Consider the following 20,584-nt stretch of genomic DNA (forward strand, 5'->3'; position numbering starts at 1 on the left):
CACTTCCAACCACAAATAATCCCAGAGGATGTTATAATAAGGGAGGGAGACAGAAAATCAATTATTGCATATATTGTGTGTTCTTTGTATATTCTGTATACACATATATAGAATATGTTATATACATATACATTGTATATTCTCATTCATATGTGGAAGTTAAAAAGGTTGATCTCATAGAAGAAAAGAATCAAATTGTAAAAAGAAAAGAGTAAAAATTAAAACTGAGTAAATGTCATAGAAGAAAAGAGTAAAAGGCTGGGAAGTGAGTTTAGCTAGTGAGAGATCTGTTAACATGTCTATCATTACATCCAGATAGAAGTAAGTCCTGTTCTATAGTACAATAGGTTAAATAAAAACAATAACTGTATATTTCAAAATGCCTAGAAAGGATTTTGAATGCTCTCAACATAGGGAAATAAGAAATAGTTGAGCTGATAGTTATATTAATCACTCTGAATTGATCATTGCACATTGTTTTCATGTACAGAAATACTACACTGTACTTCATTAGTATGTACAATTATTACAATAAAAAATAAGCTAGGAGGCTACAATGCTTGATAAGAAATGTACTCATTATCTTGTCCATGTAATTGTAACCCCTCTGTACAGTATTTTCACAATAAAAAATAACATAAAATGAAAAATAAGCTAAAATCAATATAATTCTCTCTAAAAGTATATAAGCCCCCAACCTCCCCAGGGTGTAACATGCCACATTTTTACTTTTTTTTTTGCCAGTCCTGGGACTTGAATTCAGGGTCTGGGTACTAACCCTGAGCTTCTTTTGATCAAGGCTAGCACTCTACCACTTGAGCCACAGCACCATTTTTTGCTTTTTCTGTGTATGTGGTACTGAGGAATTAAACCCAGGGTATCATACGTGCTAGGCAAGCACTCTACCACTAGACCACATTCCCAGCTTATATGCCACATTTTTCACCCTGCTGAGTCACAGATGCTACTCATAAGGTCAAAGAGACTTTAGTTTCCTATTATTATAAGCACTTTAAAAATTACAATCAATCATGCCTCTGTAGTCTGTTCTGATTTATCTCACTTTGGAACGGCTCCACAATGTTCCTTTATTCTTAACAGAAGAGTACCTCCTATTGCTGGCATCTGAAAATATCTAAATCTTTCATTTAAAAAGCAATTGGGCAACAAGAGAATGGTTCAGAAGACTGTACTGTGAATTTTTTATTTGCTATATCACAAAGTAATACAATATCCACCCAGAATGTTTGTGTTTAAGATTAAAATTAAATATTTTAAGGTAACTAATATCCAAATGCAACTTTAATTCAGCTAGGCAGCAGATATTCTCTTTTTTTTCTTTTTTTGCCAGTCCTGGGCTTGAACTCTGGACTTGGCTCTGTCCCTCAGCTCTACAGCCCAAAGCTAGCGCTCTACCACTTGTGCCACAGTGCCACTCCTGGCTTTTTCTGCTTATGTGGTGCTGAGGAATTGAACCCAGGGCCTCATGCATGCAAGGCAAGCACTCTACCACTGAGCCAACTTCCCAGCCCCAGATATTCTCTTTTAGCCGACACTCACCTCTCCCGAGGAACAGCAAACCAGTACTCTGGCTGCTTTCTTCGTTTACCATATTGCTGGGCCATGGTGGCAGTTGGAGTAGCAAAGGATTTCCTCATTGGTTTCCCAACTTTGATGCACAAAAACATGGGTGGGGTCTTGCTCTTTTCTTCTTTCGAGGGAAGTATATCTGAAGCATATGAACATTCTTCCTCAGTAACAACAGCATGAGCGACATTGGAAATTTCAACTCACAAAGAATAAAAGCTAGCCTTTCCCAGGGATAGACAGTCCAAAACTACAGAGCAACATCCTTTGGCTACATTACTAATAACTTTTTTAGACCTTCTTTAGCACAGTAGAAAAAAAGATTTGGTTATTTCCAATTGGTCTATATGTCATGTAACACACGAGATACAACATACTAGAAATAAGCAGAAAAATCAATACAACAGCAATAAGGTGGAAATCAGACAATTCACAAGTACATATTAAAAGAACAGCAACCAGGACCCCTAAACACCATAATCAAATTTAGTTTAGAACTGAAAAATTTCAAAAGCAATTGATATTTCTTTTGACTTAGTAATACACAAAAAAAGGCCTGTTAGGGGTAAACGCACTGTATTAAATATGTAAGGTCTTATCTACGTGGGTTTGATTACAGAAACTAATAAAGCATTCTCTAAATAATGAAAAAAAAAAGGCCTGTTAGGGGGGCTCATGCCTAGAAGCCTAGTTGCTTGGGAGGCAGAGATGGGAAAAATCAGTTGAAGGTCAACTCAAGCAAAAAACCAACAGAACCACACCTCAACCAACAAACTAGACACAGTAGTAAACATTTGTAATTACAGCTACTTGGAGGCACAGATGAAATCACAATAAGTAAAGTTCCTATCTAAAAAAATAAATAAAGCAATAAAAAAGGCTAGGTGTGGGGACTTGTAGTAGAGTATCTGCCTAATAAGCATGAGCTCATACTCTAGTATGAGCTTGAAAGATTAAAAAAAAAAAAGTCAGGACTAAAGGTATGGCTCAAGTGGAAGAACTTCTATCTAACAAGCATAAGGTCCTGAGTTCAAACCCTAGGTCCACCAAAAGAAGAAGAGAGAGAGAGAGAGAGAGAGAGAGAGAGGAGGAGGAGGAGGAGGAGGAGGAGGAGGAGGAGGAGGAGGAGGAGGAAGAGAAATAACTTCTGAAATAGCTGTATTTTATAATTCAAGTTCTGAGTTTTATAACTCAATTCTGTATTTTATTATTCTGTATTTTATAATTACCATAAAAGTTCCAGAATAGATACATTCTATAAATTTGTATCCTATTGAGTGAGAAAACATTGTTCTCAAATAATTATACTACTTTTATTATTACATGTGCAAGTTCTAGAAGCGTGAATCTAAAAATATTAAAGGACAGCTTACCTTCAATGGGAACCTGAATTCTCTTTAACAGCCACAACTGAATCTCAGATTTATTATCCATTTGGGCACCTTGGCAACTTTTATCCAGAGCAGATTCCAAAAACGGATCTAGAGACTCTTTATCTTTGATCACATTGTCTTCTGTGTCCTTGTCCAATCTGAGTGGCAGGGGTTCTCTTTCTTTCAGGCAGGCCTTTTCTGTTTTTTTATTGCCCTCAGTTGGCGAATCTCTTGCCTGGAGAAGAGAACTGCTCAGGGTGATGTCTATTCCCACTGGTTCCACACCTTTGCCATCACTTAATTCTTCCTTTTGAACATTTTCGGGTAACTGGGACCCTTCTCTACTCTTGTTTAGATAATATTCAATGAGCTTAACTTTATCTAGATCTTCATGTATGTTCAGTGGTTTTTCTACCTGGCTTTCTGGGGATCCAGACTGCTTGTCCACTTCTGGCATTATGTCTTGCTTCTCACAGGTTTCTATGTCTAAGGTCCCCTTCAATTCAGCATCACTCTCTGTTCCTGAAAAGTCCAGGGATGACTGTAACTGTGGTTCTACAGCCGAATTGATTACTTGTGTTGGTTCAGACTTCTGCTTTTCTGGGTCAACTGCAAGGAGTTTCTTTGAAGTGCCTCTTTTGCTCATTCCACTCTCAGTTTGGGAAGAAAGCTCTTCCAAGTCTACAAAGTCATCATCTTCCCCCAAAAGGGAGTTTTCTTTGGGTGCAGAATCAAATGCGGTATGTGTGTCTGAAGGTGGCTTACTGAGCTGAGTCACTAGGGGAGATCCACTCCTCGTCTCCCTAGAGGGTTCCCGTTTCTTTAATTTCCCTGAGAGAGGGCTGCTTGAGGGCTTTGTGTGGGAGTGTTCTGTGGACTCCTCCAAAGAGCCTGCGGATCTGGAATCTGAAGCAATGGTTCTCTCTCCATTCTGCTGTCGTTTTTCCCTATTGATGGATTTGAACTTACTGAATGGGTTGATATCTTTTTCTGAAGCTAGGTCTTCCCATTCTCCAGGCCTGTACAGAGGACAAAGATCCTGAGGTAGGTCACTGTTGGGGCAAAAACGGTGGGTGCACATGGAATGTTAAAATAAAATAAAAAACAAGATGGAGGAAAGGCAAAAGCAAAACAAAACAAAAGTACACAACAACTTAAAGTTATGTTATAATGACTTAAGAATAAAAAATGATATCTAAAGGTTGAATTAAAGATGAAACATAAATCAATTAAAGGAAATGGCAAATGAACAAACCAGGTGAACTGCATATTCTACTAGAAGCACATGAGTGGAGATCTGGACATGACATATGAACATGCAGATGTTACCCAGAAGACTTTTCAATATGAGACAATAATGTTTCTGATTTTTATGAAGGAAAGGATAAAGGAGAGGAAATATATCAGTTCATTAAGTATTCAAAACTCTGCCCTTTTATAAATTATTGTATAAGCCAACCATATTAATTCTTAAAGACTACATAACTACTTATCTGTTGTCTACAATTGACTTACTTTTAGCTATATTTTTGGTTTCCTGGCTTAAAACTGGATGCTTACAGTTAGGATAAAAAGCCCCCTATTCCCAACAGAGATGAGAGAATTAGCTTTTAAGGAAATTTTTAGGGAAAAGTAAATCTTAAAAAGCTCTTACCTATGATAATGAGTTTAAATTTTTTAAACTTAAAAAAATTTTATAACAATACCACTTTGACAATTGATTTATCACTTTCTTACTAGGAGACAATCAATCATTTTTCCTTAGTAACACAGATGTGAATTATGTGTTGCTATAAACACACCTTTCCAAGTTCCAAATAAAATGGTCAAAATAAATTGTCAAGAACATACATGTTTTAAACCATGATTGGAAGTATCAGGAGTAACCCTGCGTTTTCATTTACCGTTGGCTGGTTCAGAGAGATATAAGATCACCTTTGAAATATAACAACTCAATTTCATAAACCATTTTATTTTCTATTCAGATCAGATTATTTTCAAGAACTATGTTATTATTCTGACTATAAAATAAATGATCATGGCAAAACAATGAACCATCAGGCAGTTTCTCATGTCAGTTATTTCAGGTGCATAGAACATCTAAGATTTTTCCAATATTAAGTAAAAATCTATGCAATTGATAGACTCTCATACGGGCCTTAAAGTACTTCTTTAAAATTATCACTCATTGTTGTTCAACCAATACTCACTGAGCCATATTCCAAAATACCATTGTGACTAAGTATTTCTCCAAAGGTGTTTCATATCAAAATGTTCTGCCTAGCCGGGCCCCCGGTGGCTCACACCTGTAATCCTAGCTACTCAGGAGGCTGAGATCTGAGGATCACGGTTCAAAGCCAGCCCGGGCAGGAAAGTTGGTGAGACTCTTATCTCCAATAAACCACTCAGAAAAGGGGAAGTGGTGCTGTGGCTCAAGCGGTAGACCTCTCACCTTGAGCTGAAGAGCTGAGGGACAGTACCCAGGCCCAGAGTTCAAGCCCCATGACTGACAAAAAAAAAAGAAAAAAGAAAATGTTCTGCCTGACCCTGCACATCCCAGAGATTGAAAAGATGCTTTGGCTCTAGAGTCAAATAACTTAGTCCCATGGAGCAAAATCTCTATATTGGAATTAAAATGTAATTTGGTATACTCAAGGCTTTCAGAGTTCTGCTTCATAGCCTTCATTAATAAGCAAAGCTGTCTTCCACGAGCACCTGAGAGCCCCTTTCTCACTGCTTCCTCCATGATGGAGCCTGACCCTACAAAGAATGCATTCTTCACAGTTAGTTGTTATTAGCCTTCTCGGTTAACTTGTCTACCTCTCCTTTTTTGTTCAGCTACCTAATCCATGTTGCCAGTTCCCTAATTGGGACTCATTTAGCCAACTGCTTTTTCTGCATTGCAGCTGCCAGGCACTGCTAGGGCAAAGTACAGAGTTAATGTCAGCTGGTGCAATGTTTACTAATTTTTTTTACACTTAGCAAAGTACCTAATGATGATCAATACTCTCTTCAGTTGGTCTGTTCCTACTGATTGTGGCAGCTAGAGTCACAAAATATTCCATGCATAAAAAAATACAAAACCTAAAGGTGAGAACAGGGATTTTACACACACTATCTCTCAAAATTTCTATGCGCTGCAATTCATTTCTCCCATAACTTTCTTTCCTGTTCAGCTTTTTTTAAATCATTGACGCTATCATTTCTACTGCTCATTTTTTTATTTTTAACTTTACTACACAAAATTTCTGCCTTGAAATCCATATCCCAAAGAATCCCTTGGCTCCTACAAATGTCCTCACTTTTAAATCTAACTTAATTCTCTCAACAGCTCCTCGTTTCTCATTAAAAACAAAAGAAAAGGAATAGCTCTTACGATGGCAAGGCATCTTTGATTTTCATGTGGGAGATGTCATTGTAGAGGGCAATGGAAACAACCTCTTCCATGGGGCAGATGAGGCCATACTCCTCACACCCATTTTCAATAACCAGGGGATCAGACTTGTGAGGATCAAACATGATGTTGTTAGGAGTGACAATCATGACACCCCCAACCACACCCTGCAGAAGAAACAGATAGGACAGAATTACTCCAGGCATAAAAACTTTCTGCTACGACCACAAAGGCATTAATTAATTCATATTGCTACTTCCATGGCTTTGTGAATCATGGTATCCTATGTGATAATCACTTTCTATGAAAGCGGAACAAGCTGAAAGAATGCCATGCTAGGTGCTGGGTTCTGGATGGTAAACAGAGTAAACCCACTTGTCTTATTTCTGGGGTGGCCTAGAATCTCAATTCTCTCTCAATCTAAGCCTCCCACATGTACAAATATTTTAACATAGCCTTTTATTTAGTAATGTATAACCTTGTTTAGTTTTCCATGAATTTCATCAGGGGGAAACAAATAATACTGCCATATACCTTTCCATCAGTGAAGTATCGACAATTCATTTTTAGAAATTTAACCACTCCTGGCTCATCTTCTTCAGAAGTAGATGATAATACTCTTTCAATGGGTTTTAAGGCCTTTCTTGCTAAGTCAGCATCCTTTTGAAAGCAAAAAAAAAATTCCAGAACTAAATAAAAGCACATTTTAAAAACAAATTTGGATGTATAAAACAAGCCACACAAATTCCCCTGTATGTACACTATTTCTATTTAACTTAAACATTAAAAAGGCATATCTTCTTTTTCCTTTGAAACTAGCAAAAATATAGTAATAGGCATCTAAATAAAATAGTTCCTTTTAAGAAAAGCATTTATGTGTGAACCCATGAAACTAGTTCACTAAATGCTTTAAAAAATAACCTGAATGAAAGAATCATGTTAGGTTCCTGATTCAGATTCTCAATAAAAAGGAGTACAAATGATCTATCCACACGAGTGGAAGTTAACTTCATATGTTTGTATAAAGCATGCATTTTTACCTTTGAGAACTTACCTACAAACAGGCAAGTTTTAGAGAGGGTACATTTTTTTAAACTAATGATAACTTGCCTAACTAGCCCCTTCAAGGCAGAATTTCAGGTGTGTAATCTTGTAAAGGAAAACATTGCATTCTTCAATTTACAATCAATCTCACAGTGAAAATGAACTTTAGTGAATGAAGTGAGTAACATACATACAGGCAGCTTATCGTATTCTGCATCTGATGATGAAGGAGAGACAGTAGCACCAGGACTGGATGATGATAGCCTTAAGGTACTGGAAGGAAAGTTGGCATCTGGCACAAAAAGAACCTGGGAATGGGAAAGAGGGACTGAGCAGACAAGTAGACAAGCCCCTACCTTGTTTTCAGAGAGGTTACCCTGCACACACCACCGTGCTTGCTGCATGATGAAGACCTAGTTGGCCTTCATGGAATTCATATATAGCATGAAGCCCCTCATTTGTAAACAATATCAACAATAGTGCACAGGGTACTGAACATAACTCTAAACAGTGAAGGAGATCACAAAAGAGGAGAATAGGAGAGTGAATATTATTGGCAAGCTATGTGAAGCAATAAGGTTCAAGTGAAGCTTTAAATCAATAAGAACTAGATAGGCAGGAGAGAAGAGCCTTTCAGGAATGAGGATGAATACAAGGTTGAAGGTCTGTAGCCTGCAATCCTTGAGGCCACAAATGTTTCTGATTCACAATTTTTGACTTTGGAATATTTACACAGACTTTACCCACTGAGCACTCCTAATATGGAAGTGCTTCAAATGCATCAAACTATTTCAGATGTTACAGCATTTCAGATTTCATATTTTTTGACTTGTAGATTATGCTGCAGATGATAAGCGCGCGACAGATGGGAATAAAGGAGCGAGATGCAGGCACAGTTCTAAATGTAATAATTGTGTCAGGTAAAAAAGGAACAAATCTAGGGTTGCTACTTCTAGCAGGCCTTCAGCCTCAAATTAGTAAGGTATTTGGATGATGAACTAGACAAAGTAATAACTATAATAATTCTTTCTCTTCCACTTGTGTCTGGTTTATATAAAACTACTCCTGGAAGTTGTATAAAGTCTCCTTTTGAAAAATATACTAGTTTCCAAAATACTATTAGGATATTGCCTTACAATGTTCTTTTAATTAGACTAATACACTTTTGACATACATCAAATATTATCTTAAAATGATGTTTAATGTTATAAAAGTGAATTCAGAGTTTTTCATGAAACAATTGATCTCAAACCAATACTGCTCTTTTAGTATCTCCCCAGTTTCCAGTGAAATCTCTAGTTTAACGTTAGTTATTTAAACCCCATTCAAGCAGATTATCAAGCCAATCTCTAGAAAGAATCTCAAATTTTCTGTGACCAGAGCAAACTAATCCATAGCTTTGATTTATAAAATCTATTGAGATGCAAGATACTTACCCATCCAGGTACCAAAATGAAGTATTTAAAAGTCCTTAAAAACAAAAAGTTATCTACAGGTTTAAAGTTTTAAAGCCCTTCAACCTATTTACACTTCTCGATTCCTTGTCTTTGCCAGAAATAACAGGAAAAAAATCCAGTATATTTGGGTCTAGAACAATTATTAGCAGTATATAAGCTCCATTAGTTCTTTTAGTACAGAGGCTAAAAAGGATACATGAGAACTTGTTGGCCAACTTCTCATATTAGGAAACTGAGATCCAAAAAGACAAGTGAGCTTCCATTTCTAGTGGGGATTTCTTTGTTTTGTTTTTTTCAATAACCAGCATAGTAAACATTTCAAAATAGTCCTTTTCATGTGTTAGCTACTGGCCTTGTTGGTTCAGTATGAATCAACTATTTTGTTTATTGCCATACTATAATAATCACCCCCCAAAGTATTTAATATAATCTCTAGCTGGATTAAATAAATACTTGCTCAGACTCGCTGCTGTGGGTCCACTATACCAAATTATAAATAGGCCTAACAATGAAGACATTAACACCTATTTCATGGAGATAAAATGTATACATTTTTGAAAGGTTTTAGTTAAGATTTTTCTCTCTAACTATCAAGTAATGAAGTATACTAATTTCTCCTTTTCATGAGACCTTAAATATGATAAACACTAAGTGGCCAATTTGTGGCACTGCTATCTTCACATGCTATTCTTAAAAGAAATGCACAAGACAGTATCATCAATGGGACCTAAATATGACCAAGGCAGCCATGCACTTCTACGGATGAGACTGTATATTTGTCTTCAGTTAAGTGATCTGAATGACTAAGACATTTAAATTTACGGACTGGATAAAATTTTAGAATAAAAATTCTAAAATGTCTTATTACGTAAAAGCTACTCAAACGTTTTACTCAAAGTAAAGTATTAATTGTATTGTTTGTCAATTTCATTCCACTGAACAAATCTGGTACTAAAAACTTACAATAAAACTGGGGTAGTTAGTTTTTGATTAAGACAAGGATGGCATTTTCTTTTCCTAATTTAAAATACAATGAACGACTGTAAGTCACTTCAGAGGAGTAGGCTAAACTGTAACTTACAGTTCCAAACTGACTTTTGTAAGAATATCTGTGTCATAAATAAACTATAGGAAATACCTTCAATTAAGTTAATAGTAGTGATAATGAACTGTGTTAATCATTTGTGAAGTATTAATCTCTCAACAGTTTACAACTACTAAGAGGATTTTGCAATTCTTGGCTCTAAGGGAAATAAAAGATGGAATCAACATACATTCTCACTGATAATAAAACTATAATGCTAATAGTAAGGCATTAGCAGGCATTTTATATGACAACAAAAGATAAATGCAAAATGTCTAAGGTAATATTAACCAGGAAAGTAGTTACCTGGCCTGGAACAATAGTATGTGTGAAAAGTTTATTCAATTCCACTAATTTGTTTGGAGTGATGTTAAACTTCAGTGCTATGGAGTTTAGTGTGTCCTGACTTCCGGCCTAGAACAATCAAACAAACAAGATTTAGTACATAAAGCAGAAAAATATCCTCTTTCCAGGAAATATTAATCTATCACAATACAAGTGAATGAATAGTTCCATCCACATCACATGTACTATGCAAAAGAGGGAGTAAGCTTTTAGTTCTTAATAAAACCATATAAAAGAAGTCTTCAATACAATTCATTTCTGGGCTCCCTCATCTTCAAATTTTACTGTCTGTTAGTAGATGTCTAATTTTCCCTTTGGAACAACTCTAAATAGAAACAGATATAACACCCTTTCCACCCACAGGGAAACAGAGCTACAATTTTTCTCTACAATTTTTCTATCCATTTTCCTTCACTTCATTATACAATCAATACTGCCCAATGGTTTGTTCTTCAGTGTTCCCTGTGCTCAGAAGTGCAAGACACAGATACTACTTAAGTCATTAACAAGTAAATACAGGAGAGGGCAAGTCCTTCTGAAAGAAATTCATATTTGCTATCCAACATTGTTCTCTGTATCTAGGTCCTGGTGGCTCATGTCTATAATCCTTGCTACTCAGAAGACTGAAGATCTGAAGACTGAGGTGAAACTGTGGGACTCTTATCTTCAATTAACCAGCAAAAAGCTGTAACTGGAGGTCTGACTAAGTGAGAGAGCATTAGCTTTGAGTATAAAAGCCAAGAGAGAGAAAGAGAGAGAGGCTCTGACTTCAAGCCCCAGTACCATAATTTAAAAAATTATGTTCTCTGTCATCAAAATATTAAGTGTCTATGGACACATTATATTCCATGGATATACTTCCACTTCCTTCTATACTTGAAGAGAATTACGAAGAGAGGTAAGTAAGAAGAAACTTCACAGTAAAAAGGCTCAACCCAGGGCTGGGAATATGGCTTTGTGGTAGAGTGTTTGCTTAACATGCATGAAGCCCTGGGTTTTATTCCTCAGTACTACATAAACAGAAAATGCCAGAAGTAGCTCAAGTGGTAGAGTGCTAGCCTTGAGCAAAAGAAGCTCAGGGACAGTGCCCAGGCCATGAGTTCAACCCCCAGGACTGGGGGGAAAACACAGACACAAAAAAAAACAAAACCTAAACAACAACAGAAGGCTCAAGTCACATCCATCTTCAGGATGATCTAGAGTCTCACAGGATGGAATGTAGGATAGAAGTCACTGTGAAGAGTGAGCTCCCATCTCTGGCCCTAGGTTGAAACTATTGGCTGACCCTGTATGCAGAACTGGCTCTAGCATCTAGGCCTTGACTGTGTAGAGATTTGAGGAGATAGATGAAGGAGAATGTAGACTGATTGAAGGTAGAGATATTAGAACAGAATTATAAACCCACTATCCTCAGACTCAAAATGACAACAGCACTTCATTTCTTCTTAGAAGTTAAAGGGACTATTCAGCAACATTATTTCATAGAGAATTAAACAATAAAACTATGATCTATCACTCAGTAGTCACTTTATGCAAAGTCTAGGATAAATAAGATATCCTGGATTCCAGGAGCCCTTGTTATAATGAGAAAGGTAAGTACAGAACACACAGTATGTGGTTCTTGTAATGGATGCATATATACAGCACTCTTATTTATTTAACAGTCTGGAGCTCTATACCTAAGAAGATGCCAGAGGTATAGTAAGAAAGTAGTCACTTTCTTTCTTTTTTTTTTTTGTTGGTCGTGGAGCTTGAACTCTGGGCTTGGGCACTGTCCCTGCGCTCTTCAGCTCAAGGCCAGCGCTCTACCGCTTGAGCCACAGCGCCACTTCCAGTTTTCTAGTGGTTTACTGGAGATAAGAGTCTCATGGACTTTCCTGCCTGGGCTGGCTTTGAACCACGATCCTCAGATCTCAGCCTCCTGAGTAGCTAGGATGACAGGTGTGAGCCACCAGTGCCCAGATCAGTAGTTACTTTCATATTAAAGTCATAGTCATCAGTTGATTTGGAAGCCCTAGCAGAGGAGCAGAGTTACTAGGACACCCTTGAAAGAAAATGTCTTCTCTATTAAGAAAGATCATCTTCTTCAACCCAGCTTCAGATAAGGGAAGTGGACACTTGTCTAGCCAGCCAGAACAATCCACACATTACACACTATTAGACTATTAGTGATCAGTGCAGTGTGTTTGTGTGCCAGATCATCCTCCTATCCATCCTTTGAAGTTGTTGGTTAATGAAAGTTTTCCCAGAGAGAAGACATAAAGAGAAAAGAAATGGCTTAGAACAGGTCTTAAAAGTCTTCATTATTTGATGGGTACACAAGAACAATAGAGCTACCAGGCAAAGTTAAGTCAAGGAGAAGCATTCTGCTTACATGATGTAGTATTAACAACATTCATAAAATCTTGTTTATACTTACAGTGTATTCCATGGTACCATGGGGCTTCTGAACCACCATCTTCTTCTCTTTTTTGTCATGTGTTTTGTTTTGATTGTCATCTGAAGAATAAATTTTATGTAAATGAACAATTTCATTTTCAGCAAATGAAGACAAAGTCTAATATCAAACGAACAAAATAGTATTAATAGAAAAATGGACTAATGACAAAAACAGAGTAATAACTAAAGCATGACTACCAGAATAAATTATTAATGTTAACTGTAATTCAATAGTATAAACAATGAGTTGATACCATGTCCTTATTAAAATAATAGTTTAAATGTTAACATGCATTAATGAAGTTACAGAAAATATGAATAAGCACTATATAAATGATGCATAATTTAAATTTGTTTAGTTCAACCTGTTAGAGAAAATATAGCTCGACATATTAATCTAGATATCAAAAACCATATGAATGGGTTGGAGATGTGGCTCAAGTGATAGAACACCTGCCCTGAGTTCAAACTCCAGAATGGGGAGAGATTAGGAGAGGTGAAAGAAAACCATGGAGATATGCTAGAATGGATAAAAAAATTAAGTAACAAGAAGACTATCAAATTGAATTAAAGTAAAACAAAGGTGCTCCAACTTGAATATGAACAGAAAATTGCAAATTAAAATCACCTAGTAATCTGACAAAATCAGAAAGCTGGGTATTTTAATGCTGATAGTGTGAACTGCTACTAGGAATGCAAAATGATTCAGTCATTCAAGAAGAGAAAATCTATACAGCCTGTGTATCTTTGAGCAGTTTAACTCACCGTTACACATCCTCATGAGGATGGTATTCATTTTACACTTAAGTCATTGTCTTGTACAATGTCATCACCATATCCTCTACACCATGAGGGAGAGATAGACTATAAGTAAAATATGGTAGCTTTGCTTTGGGATTCCAGGAAACAATTAGAAATAACAAGCTTGTGAGACACAACATCAGTGTAAATCGTGAAAAACAGAATGAGATGTGCAAAACAGTATTATTTCTGTCTAGCTAAAATTGACATGAATAAGACAGACAACCTTTTTAAGGACACAAAAATAAAAGCCTATCACTTTCAGAGCAAAACTATGGAATGGGAGGGAAATGGACCTGTGTAGGGGTGAGAATAAAAGGAAGCTAATGAATAAGAAACTAGGAGCTCAGCTTAAACCAGTGAAGACATACCACGATCGGACAAGGGGCACAAAGAGAGGGAAAGGGGGTGGGGGGAAAATTGAGACATAGAGAGACACAGAAAGAGAGGAAATGAAAGATAAGAAGAAACATGAACGTAGTTCATTTCAGAAAGGATTCATCTGGCTTTTAAATATTGCCTTTACATTACTTAAAAATAAAGAAGAAATGATAAAGAAGCTGCAGGAAGAGTACATTCTAGTCATCTGTTCAGATCAGATACTTTTACACAACCAAAGAAACCCTGAAAGTTCTTTGAGAGTTTCTCTACCTATTGGGAGCCACATCTAAATTAGGTTAGGAATTGGCCTAATGATAAGTTTTAGATCTCCAGATAAGATTCTACACAATCCGTGTTCAAAAACTCCAACTGGAACATTGTATAGATCTTATAATAGATACAGAAACTGTACAGCCTCGTTCTTGATAGGTAAACAATAAAATCTGAACAGCACTCTTCCTTTCAAGGATCATGATAATGCAGCATTTGTTTTCACTGTTTACATGGAAGATGGGATACCCCAGGCTGACATTCCCAGACACTTTCTTCCAAAAGTTCTTGTTGGCTTTAATTAAAGGCTATTCATTTCTTTTGGTATCTCATGGTACTTTCTATGTGTATAGTTGGCCATCTTAAGTTCTATGCTCAGAAAAGCCTTTTTATATAGGTGATTCCTATTGTCAGATACCAAGCCATGTGTCTTTATTCTTATCTGTGGCAGCTGTTTGGCCCACACTTTTCCATAAACTATGTAGTTATCTCTGGTGCCAATGGGAAGTGCTACTATAAGCTACTCATTTGTAAGTGTTTAATTATATCCAGGTACCAAAAAAAAACCCAGCAAATACAAAACATGTTGTTTCATTTTTCAGGATGATGTTGATAGCAACAGCTCTTCTTAACCGAGCTAAGTACAAAATTAAATTAATTAATTTCCAATGGCACAGATGAATAGGCTAGAAAAATAGAAAACATGGATGTAAATATTGCTTAAAAGCCTTCTCTCTATGATCTAAGATTTTGACATTGTTGAAGTAAAGACCAAGATGTCCCCATCTTTTATGCTCTTGGGCTGTAACATGAGCCCCAGGATATAAGGTTGAATAAACTTCCCAAAACAGATCAATGAGCCTGACATACTTGATTGTGGGCAATAATTTTCACTGAGATAACACCCCATTGGGCAAATCATCTGCACCTGTCAAACCCACAAATGAGCACTGTGTTTTGCAGTTGACTAAACAGAGAAAACAGAAAGTTATGGCCAGATTCTGAGGATCAAACTTAATTACCTCAGTATCACTGTACAACAAAGTAAACTGTCATAGTGCTTCCTAAATCTTTATTGCAATGAGCTGTAAAGATGGACAGCTATGTAATTCCATGGCTGAAATCCTTTACATCTTTTCCAACATAGGTTCTATAGCACATAAAAAAGCCCTGGAGAGATGTATGGCCCTGAAAGAATTAGAGGCCTGAGCAGTCTCAAGAAGACTGCTTGGCTGCATTTCAAGATGGGGCTCCAAATCCAATCGGGTTGAGGACCCACTACTGACACTAAAGATACAACTGTCTCCAATGACAGGAGGTCATCACTTCCAGCCTCTGGCCTCTCACAGCCCTTTCTTTATACTTCGTCATCTTCCCACTGCTTTCCAGAACTTAAAAGTAAATGATGCAGAAGACTCGAAGCCAGAGGGGAAAGCTGGCTACTAAAGTGTTGCTCAAAAACTACTCAGAACAAAGCAACTGAGCCTCTCACCTGCCTCATGTATGAAATGAAATCCTGAGAGTTAGTAATTTCCCAAGTCCAATAAGGTACTACTTGAACAAATAAATTGCTCCTACAGCAATGAAATACTGGTCCTTTAGACTAGCCCTGAAGTGGGAAATGGAATTGAGAATAGAAACGAAGTGTGTGTAATGACCTCATGTCAGATGGACCTTGGTACCCTGCCCACAAGTTCTACAACTTCCCTTTCCACCCAGAAACCAGCCAAGATCACCCAGAACTCAAAGTTCTTGGCTCTTGAAACTGACCAGATGACATATACACGTTTATTGAAGAAAGATTTTTCTCTCCCAGGCACTGGGCTAAAAATAGATGATATATAAGCAGTATGGTTTCTGGCTGTAAAGAAATCCTTTGTAATGGTAAGCTTGAATCTTGGATAAGGATACAACTTCCAAGGGTAAGTTGTGAGAGGATATCTGAGGTTTGAGAATAAAAACTAAGAAGGTTGAGCAAGTGAGACCTCACCTCAAAAAAAGTTAAGTGAGAGCTCATCTCAAAAAAGCAAGGCACTAGTAGCTCGCACGTGTAATCCTAACTACTCAGGAGGCTGAGATAAGAGGATCACGGTTCAAAGCCAGCCCAGACAGGAAAGTCTGTGAGACTCTTATCTACAATAAATAACCAGAAAAGCCAGACCTGAAGCTGTGGCTCAAGTGGTAGAGTGCTTTGAAACAAAGTGCTTTGAAAACAAAGCTCAGGAATAGCTCCCAGGTCTGAAGAGAGAAGGAGGGGAAGAGAAGGGACACGAGAGGGAGGGAAGGAGAGGGGAGGTACGGAGAGGGGAGAGAGGGGGGGAGAGAGAAAGACAGACAGAGAGAGAGAGAGAGAGAGAGAGAGAGAGAGAGAGAGAGAGAGAGAGAGAGAGAGAGAGAGAGAAACTAGGGATATATTTCAAGTGGTAAAGCATTGTATAGCACTTGCCCTGGATTCAATTACCAGTACTGCAAAAATAAAGTCTTAAGTACTAAAAGGAAAGTAATGAAGTTTTGATTATTAGTAGATAAAACTGTCTACCTAACACTACCACACATAGTTAAAAAATCATAAAATTGTTCAGCAAACTAATGGAAGCTTAGATAAAAGCAGACATAAAATTCTCTCACATAGGAAATCTTACAGGCCTTCCTTTGATTATCATGCAAACTTGGGTAAGTGACTTAGATAAGAGTCTACTAATGTACAAAAATAGAGAGCTGACTGGACTCTCAAAGTATATTTACCATGAAGATTAGGCAAGGCAATTCAGAAGAGTGAAATACAATGAGAGAAGATAAGGGGTTAAGAAGACAAGGATTACCATTAAATGAAATTGGGTGACCTGCTTTCACTATATTTGATGTTGGTATAATTTGTGGAGGAGATGGGGAAAAACAAGTTGTTTAAGGATACAGGTGGACCCGATGCAACTATGAGAAGTACAAGTTGTCATGTCAAAAACGAACTTTACAACTTTGGTGTGTGTGGGGCGGGGGAGAGAATGGGTGGGGAGGCAGGGGGAGGCTGGGAAGGGATGTGAAGGGTAAACAAAGGAGGAGGCTGCAATGCTTGATAAGAAATGTACTCATTATCTTGCCCATGTAATTGTAACCCCTCTCTACAGTATGTTCACAAAAAAGAATAAAAAAATTTAAAAAAAAGAAATTGGGTGAACATCTGAAGAAAAATTTCTATCCCTCTGGAATTCATACAGAGAGGTTGGGTGCTATGGCATGTACCTGCAGTCCTAACTACTCAGGAGGTTGAGGCCAGAGGATCACTTGAGGTCAGAAGTCACCCTGGGAACACAATGAGACTGTTGCTTTTAGAGTAAAAAAAAGTATAATAAAATCTAAAGCCATACGTTTCTCTGAACAAAATATAGGATTATTTACATAGTGAGATAACACTTTCTCCAGGTGATATAAATTTCTCAAAATATTGCCCAGACTGTAAGACACACATATATAATTAAAATGTTTAATGTTAGTTAGCATCTGAAGAGCCACTTCTAGAAAACCTAGAACGAAAATGAAAAACAAAGGCAGGTCAAGGAAGAATGAACTCATATTTTATCATCCGACACAAATGGGGGTGCTATGTAGTACACATTGCTTCTGTTCTTTCAAGCATGTCACTAACAATGCATTTTCATGCTATTTGATATTACTTAATATTATTACTATTTGACAAAAAAATTAGTCGTTCTAAACTAAATTATACAATTCAAGCGCTTCAAGAGCAGGAAGTTGTTTGTCTTATGGAAAATTTTACAGGGAGCAGATCCTCCTGTACCTCTGGGATCAATGACCTAAACCAGAGGCCTGTTAGCTTATTCTGAGAGTAATTGTTGTTTTGTTAACATTTGATGTGTTAGCCATAAGACCTGCAAGTGTTTTGAACATGATTATACATATGACCAGGTCTAGTAGTAATCCGAGTAGTAGTAGGAATAATAGCTAATCCCCTTAAGTAGTTAAACTTCAACTTATCATCATTCAAATTATAGCTCAAGTGAAAAGGAAACTCTCTTTATAGTTACTTCTTCTACATTAAGAAACAACAATGTTCGTGGAGAAATGTGAGAGAATGCTTAAAGTTTTACTTAAAGTTTGCTTTATTGTCCTTTCAGAAAGGAGAATGTTGCCCAAGGCTTCATTTAAGCATTGGTGCCAAAGAGGGCTGGGCTGGGCATAAATCCCTGCTCCACACTGACCAGTAGTAGATTTGTCAAATTACTCAGCTGCTCTGTTTTTGTAAAATAGGCTGATACTTCCTGTCATAGATCATGAGTCAAGAGGAAGTAAAGCATCATGCCCAACGGGACACTCATCTAACAGATGTGCCTTCTCTTCCTCATACCTGACGTTGCTTCTCCTCCCTTTCCAACCTCTTCAAAGTGCTTTTCAAAATCTCCTTTTCTCCTGATAAGTGGATCAAGGACTTTATTGGGTACATGTAAACTTTAGAAGAAAATATAAGAAATAAAAAGGGAACTCTACATGAACCAAAATTGTATAGAGCTACTTGGGCTTGATCCATTTGGGCTGCTAGTTGGTAATTTATAAACAATGGATATTCATCTCCCAGAGTTCTGGAGAGTAGAAGATGCAAGATCAAGCTGCTAGAAAATTAGTCTGCTAAGACTCCTGGTGGTGCACATAAGCTGTCTCCTCTCATGGTAGAAGGAAATGGTGTCTCATTTATAAGGGCACTAATCCAACCATAAGGGCTCCATGGTCAGAGCCTACTGACATCCCAAAAGCCAGGTTTCCTACCACTACCTTAAGTTGAACACTTCAACATATGAACTGGAATGAGGACCACAAATCAGTCATTTGAAAAAACATGAACATGATGAAAACAACAAATTACCCATGTTACCTCTGTTCAGAAAGATCCAATAACTTGACAATGTTTACATTATAAACTTACTTCCAGCTTTGGTCCTCTATGCTATTGTTAATTTGTATATGAATGAATTTTTAAATAACCATGGAATCATAATATATAGCTACTATCATTCTACTTTTCCAATGTAATAATATCTTGTGAAAACTTGCCATGTCATGAGCTGCTCTTCAAGATCATATTACAATAGGATTCTGTGATTTCTTTATCTGTCATGTACATTATTTTTAGTTTCCTATTATTTTAAACAATGTAATGTTTGTAGGTAAATCTTTTAGCATGCTTGTGACTGTTGGTGAGAGTGAACTTCTACAGAAAGAATTGAGAGCTCATGCCTGTAATCTTCGGTACTACAAAAGCTGAGATCTGAGAACCTTGGCTCAAAACCAGCCTAGGCAGAAAAGTCCATGAGACTTCTACCTCCAATTAACCAGCAAAAAGCTGAAAGAGAGCCAGGCGTGGATAGCTCAAGACTGTAATCCTAGCTACTCAGGAGGCTGAGATCTGCAGATCGTGGTTCAAAGCCAGCCCAAGCAGGAAAGTGCATGAGACTCTTATCTCCAATAAACCACTATAAAAACGGAAATGGTGCTGTGGCTCAAGCAGTAGAGCACTCGCCTTGAGCTAAAGAGCTGAGGAAATGTGCCCAAGCCCAGAGTTCAAGCCCCATGACCTACCAAAAAAAAAAAAAAAGCTGAAAGGGCAGGTACGGCTCAGTTGGTAGAGCATCAGCAAAAAGCCAGAGCTGGAGGCCTTGATTCAAGCTCCAGTATCAGAAGGAAGGAAAGAAGGAAGGGAGGAAGGGAGGGAGGGAGGGAGGGAGGGACAGTAGAAGCTGTTGAGCCAAAGATTATCTTAAAAAAGGAAGTTCTTGATAAAAACAGCCAACTGCACTCTAAAAAGCTTTAGCCACATTACACTCCACCATGAATGTATTTGCTGTGGTTTGAATATCTATGGGTCCCCAAATTCACATGCTGAAATTCTCTCTCCCAACACTATGGTATTAAGAGATGGAAACTTGTGGTATTAAGAGATGGAAACTTGGGGAGGTATCCAGATAGAGCCCTCAAGAATAAGCTTAATGCTTTTTTTTTTTATTGTGAAAACACCATACAGAGGGGTTATAATTACATGGACAAGATAATAAGTACATTTCTTATCAAGCATTGTTGCCTCCTCCTTTGTTTCCCCTTCCCATCCCTTCCCACCTTCTCCTCATCCTCCTCCCCCCCCCCCAGTTGTAAAGTTCGTTTTTCAACATAACAACTTATACATCTCATTGTTGCAATGGGTCCACCTGTATCCCTATTTAAACAATTTGTTTTTGCCCTTCCACTCCACAAATTATACCAACATCAAATACAGTGAGAGCAGGTGTTATACCATGGGGGAAGGACATACAAAGCAACAAAGAAATATATAAATATGTTAGAAACAATCGCAAGAAAGAAAAAACATTTGAGTCCTTATCTTGGGGTTCATTTCACCTAACAT

At 37.4% G+C, this 20,584-nt stretch overlaps 1 protein-coding gene across 5 annotated transcripts in view; it reads right to left on the reverse strand.

Moving 5' to 3' along the window:
* The window catches only part of Ncoa7 (nuclear receptor coactivator 7), a 123,030-nt gene that overhangs the window by 32,700 nt on the left and 69,746 nt on the right, over positions 1-20,584 (reverse strand). For 4 of the 5 annotated variants that reach the window (XM_070010788.1, XM_070010790.1, XM_070010787.1 and 1 more), the window contains exons 4-10: positions 12,704-12,783; positions 10,246-10,353; positions 7,593-7,706; positions 6,889-7,014; positions 6,337-6,521; positions 2,961-4,012; positions 1,561-1,729 (exon numbers count right to left, since the gene is read on the reverse strand). In XM_070010788.1, coding sequence (XP_069866889.1) covers positions 1,561-1,729; positions 2,961-4,012; positions 6,337-6,521; positions 6,889-7,014; positions 7,593-7,706; positions 10,246-10,353; positions 12,704-12,783 — 1,834 coding nt within the window. The remainder of the gene's footprint in view (positions 1-1,560; positions 1,730-2,960; positions 4,013-6,336; positions 6,522-6,888; positions 7,015-7,592; positions 7,707-10,245; positions 10,354-12,703; positions 12,784-20,584) is intronic. The other variant, XM_070010792.1, reaches the window with a different exon arrangement.

Source organism: Dipodomys merriami, unplaced genomic scaffold (genome assembly GCF_024711535.1).
Source record: "Dipodomys merriami isolate MVZ:Mamm:240054 unplaced genomic scaffold, mDipMer1.0.p SCAF_8, whole genome shotgun sequence".
Taxonomy (NCBI): domain Eukaryota; kingdom Metazoa; phylum Chordata; class Mammalia; order Rodentia; family Heteromyidae; genus Dipodomys; species Dipodomys merriami.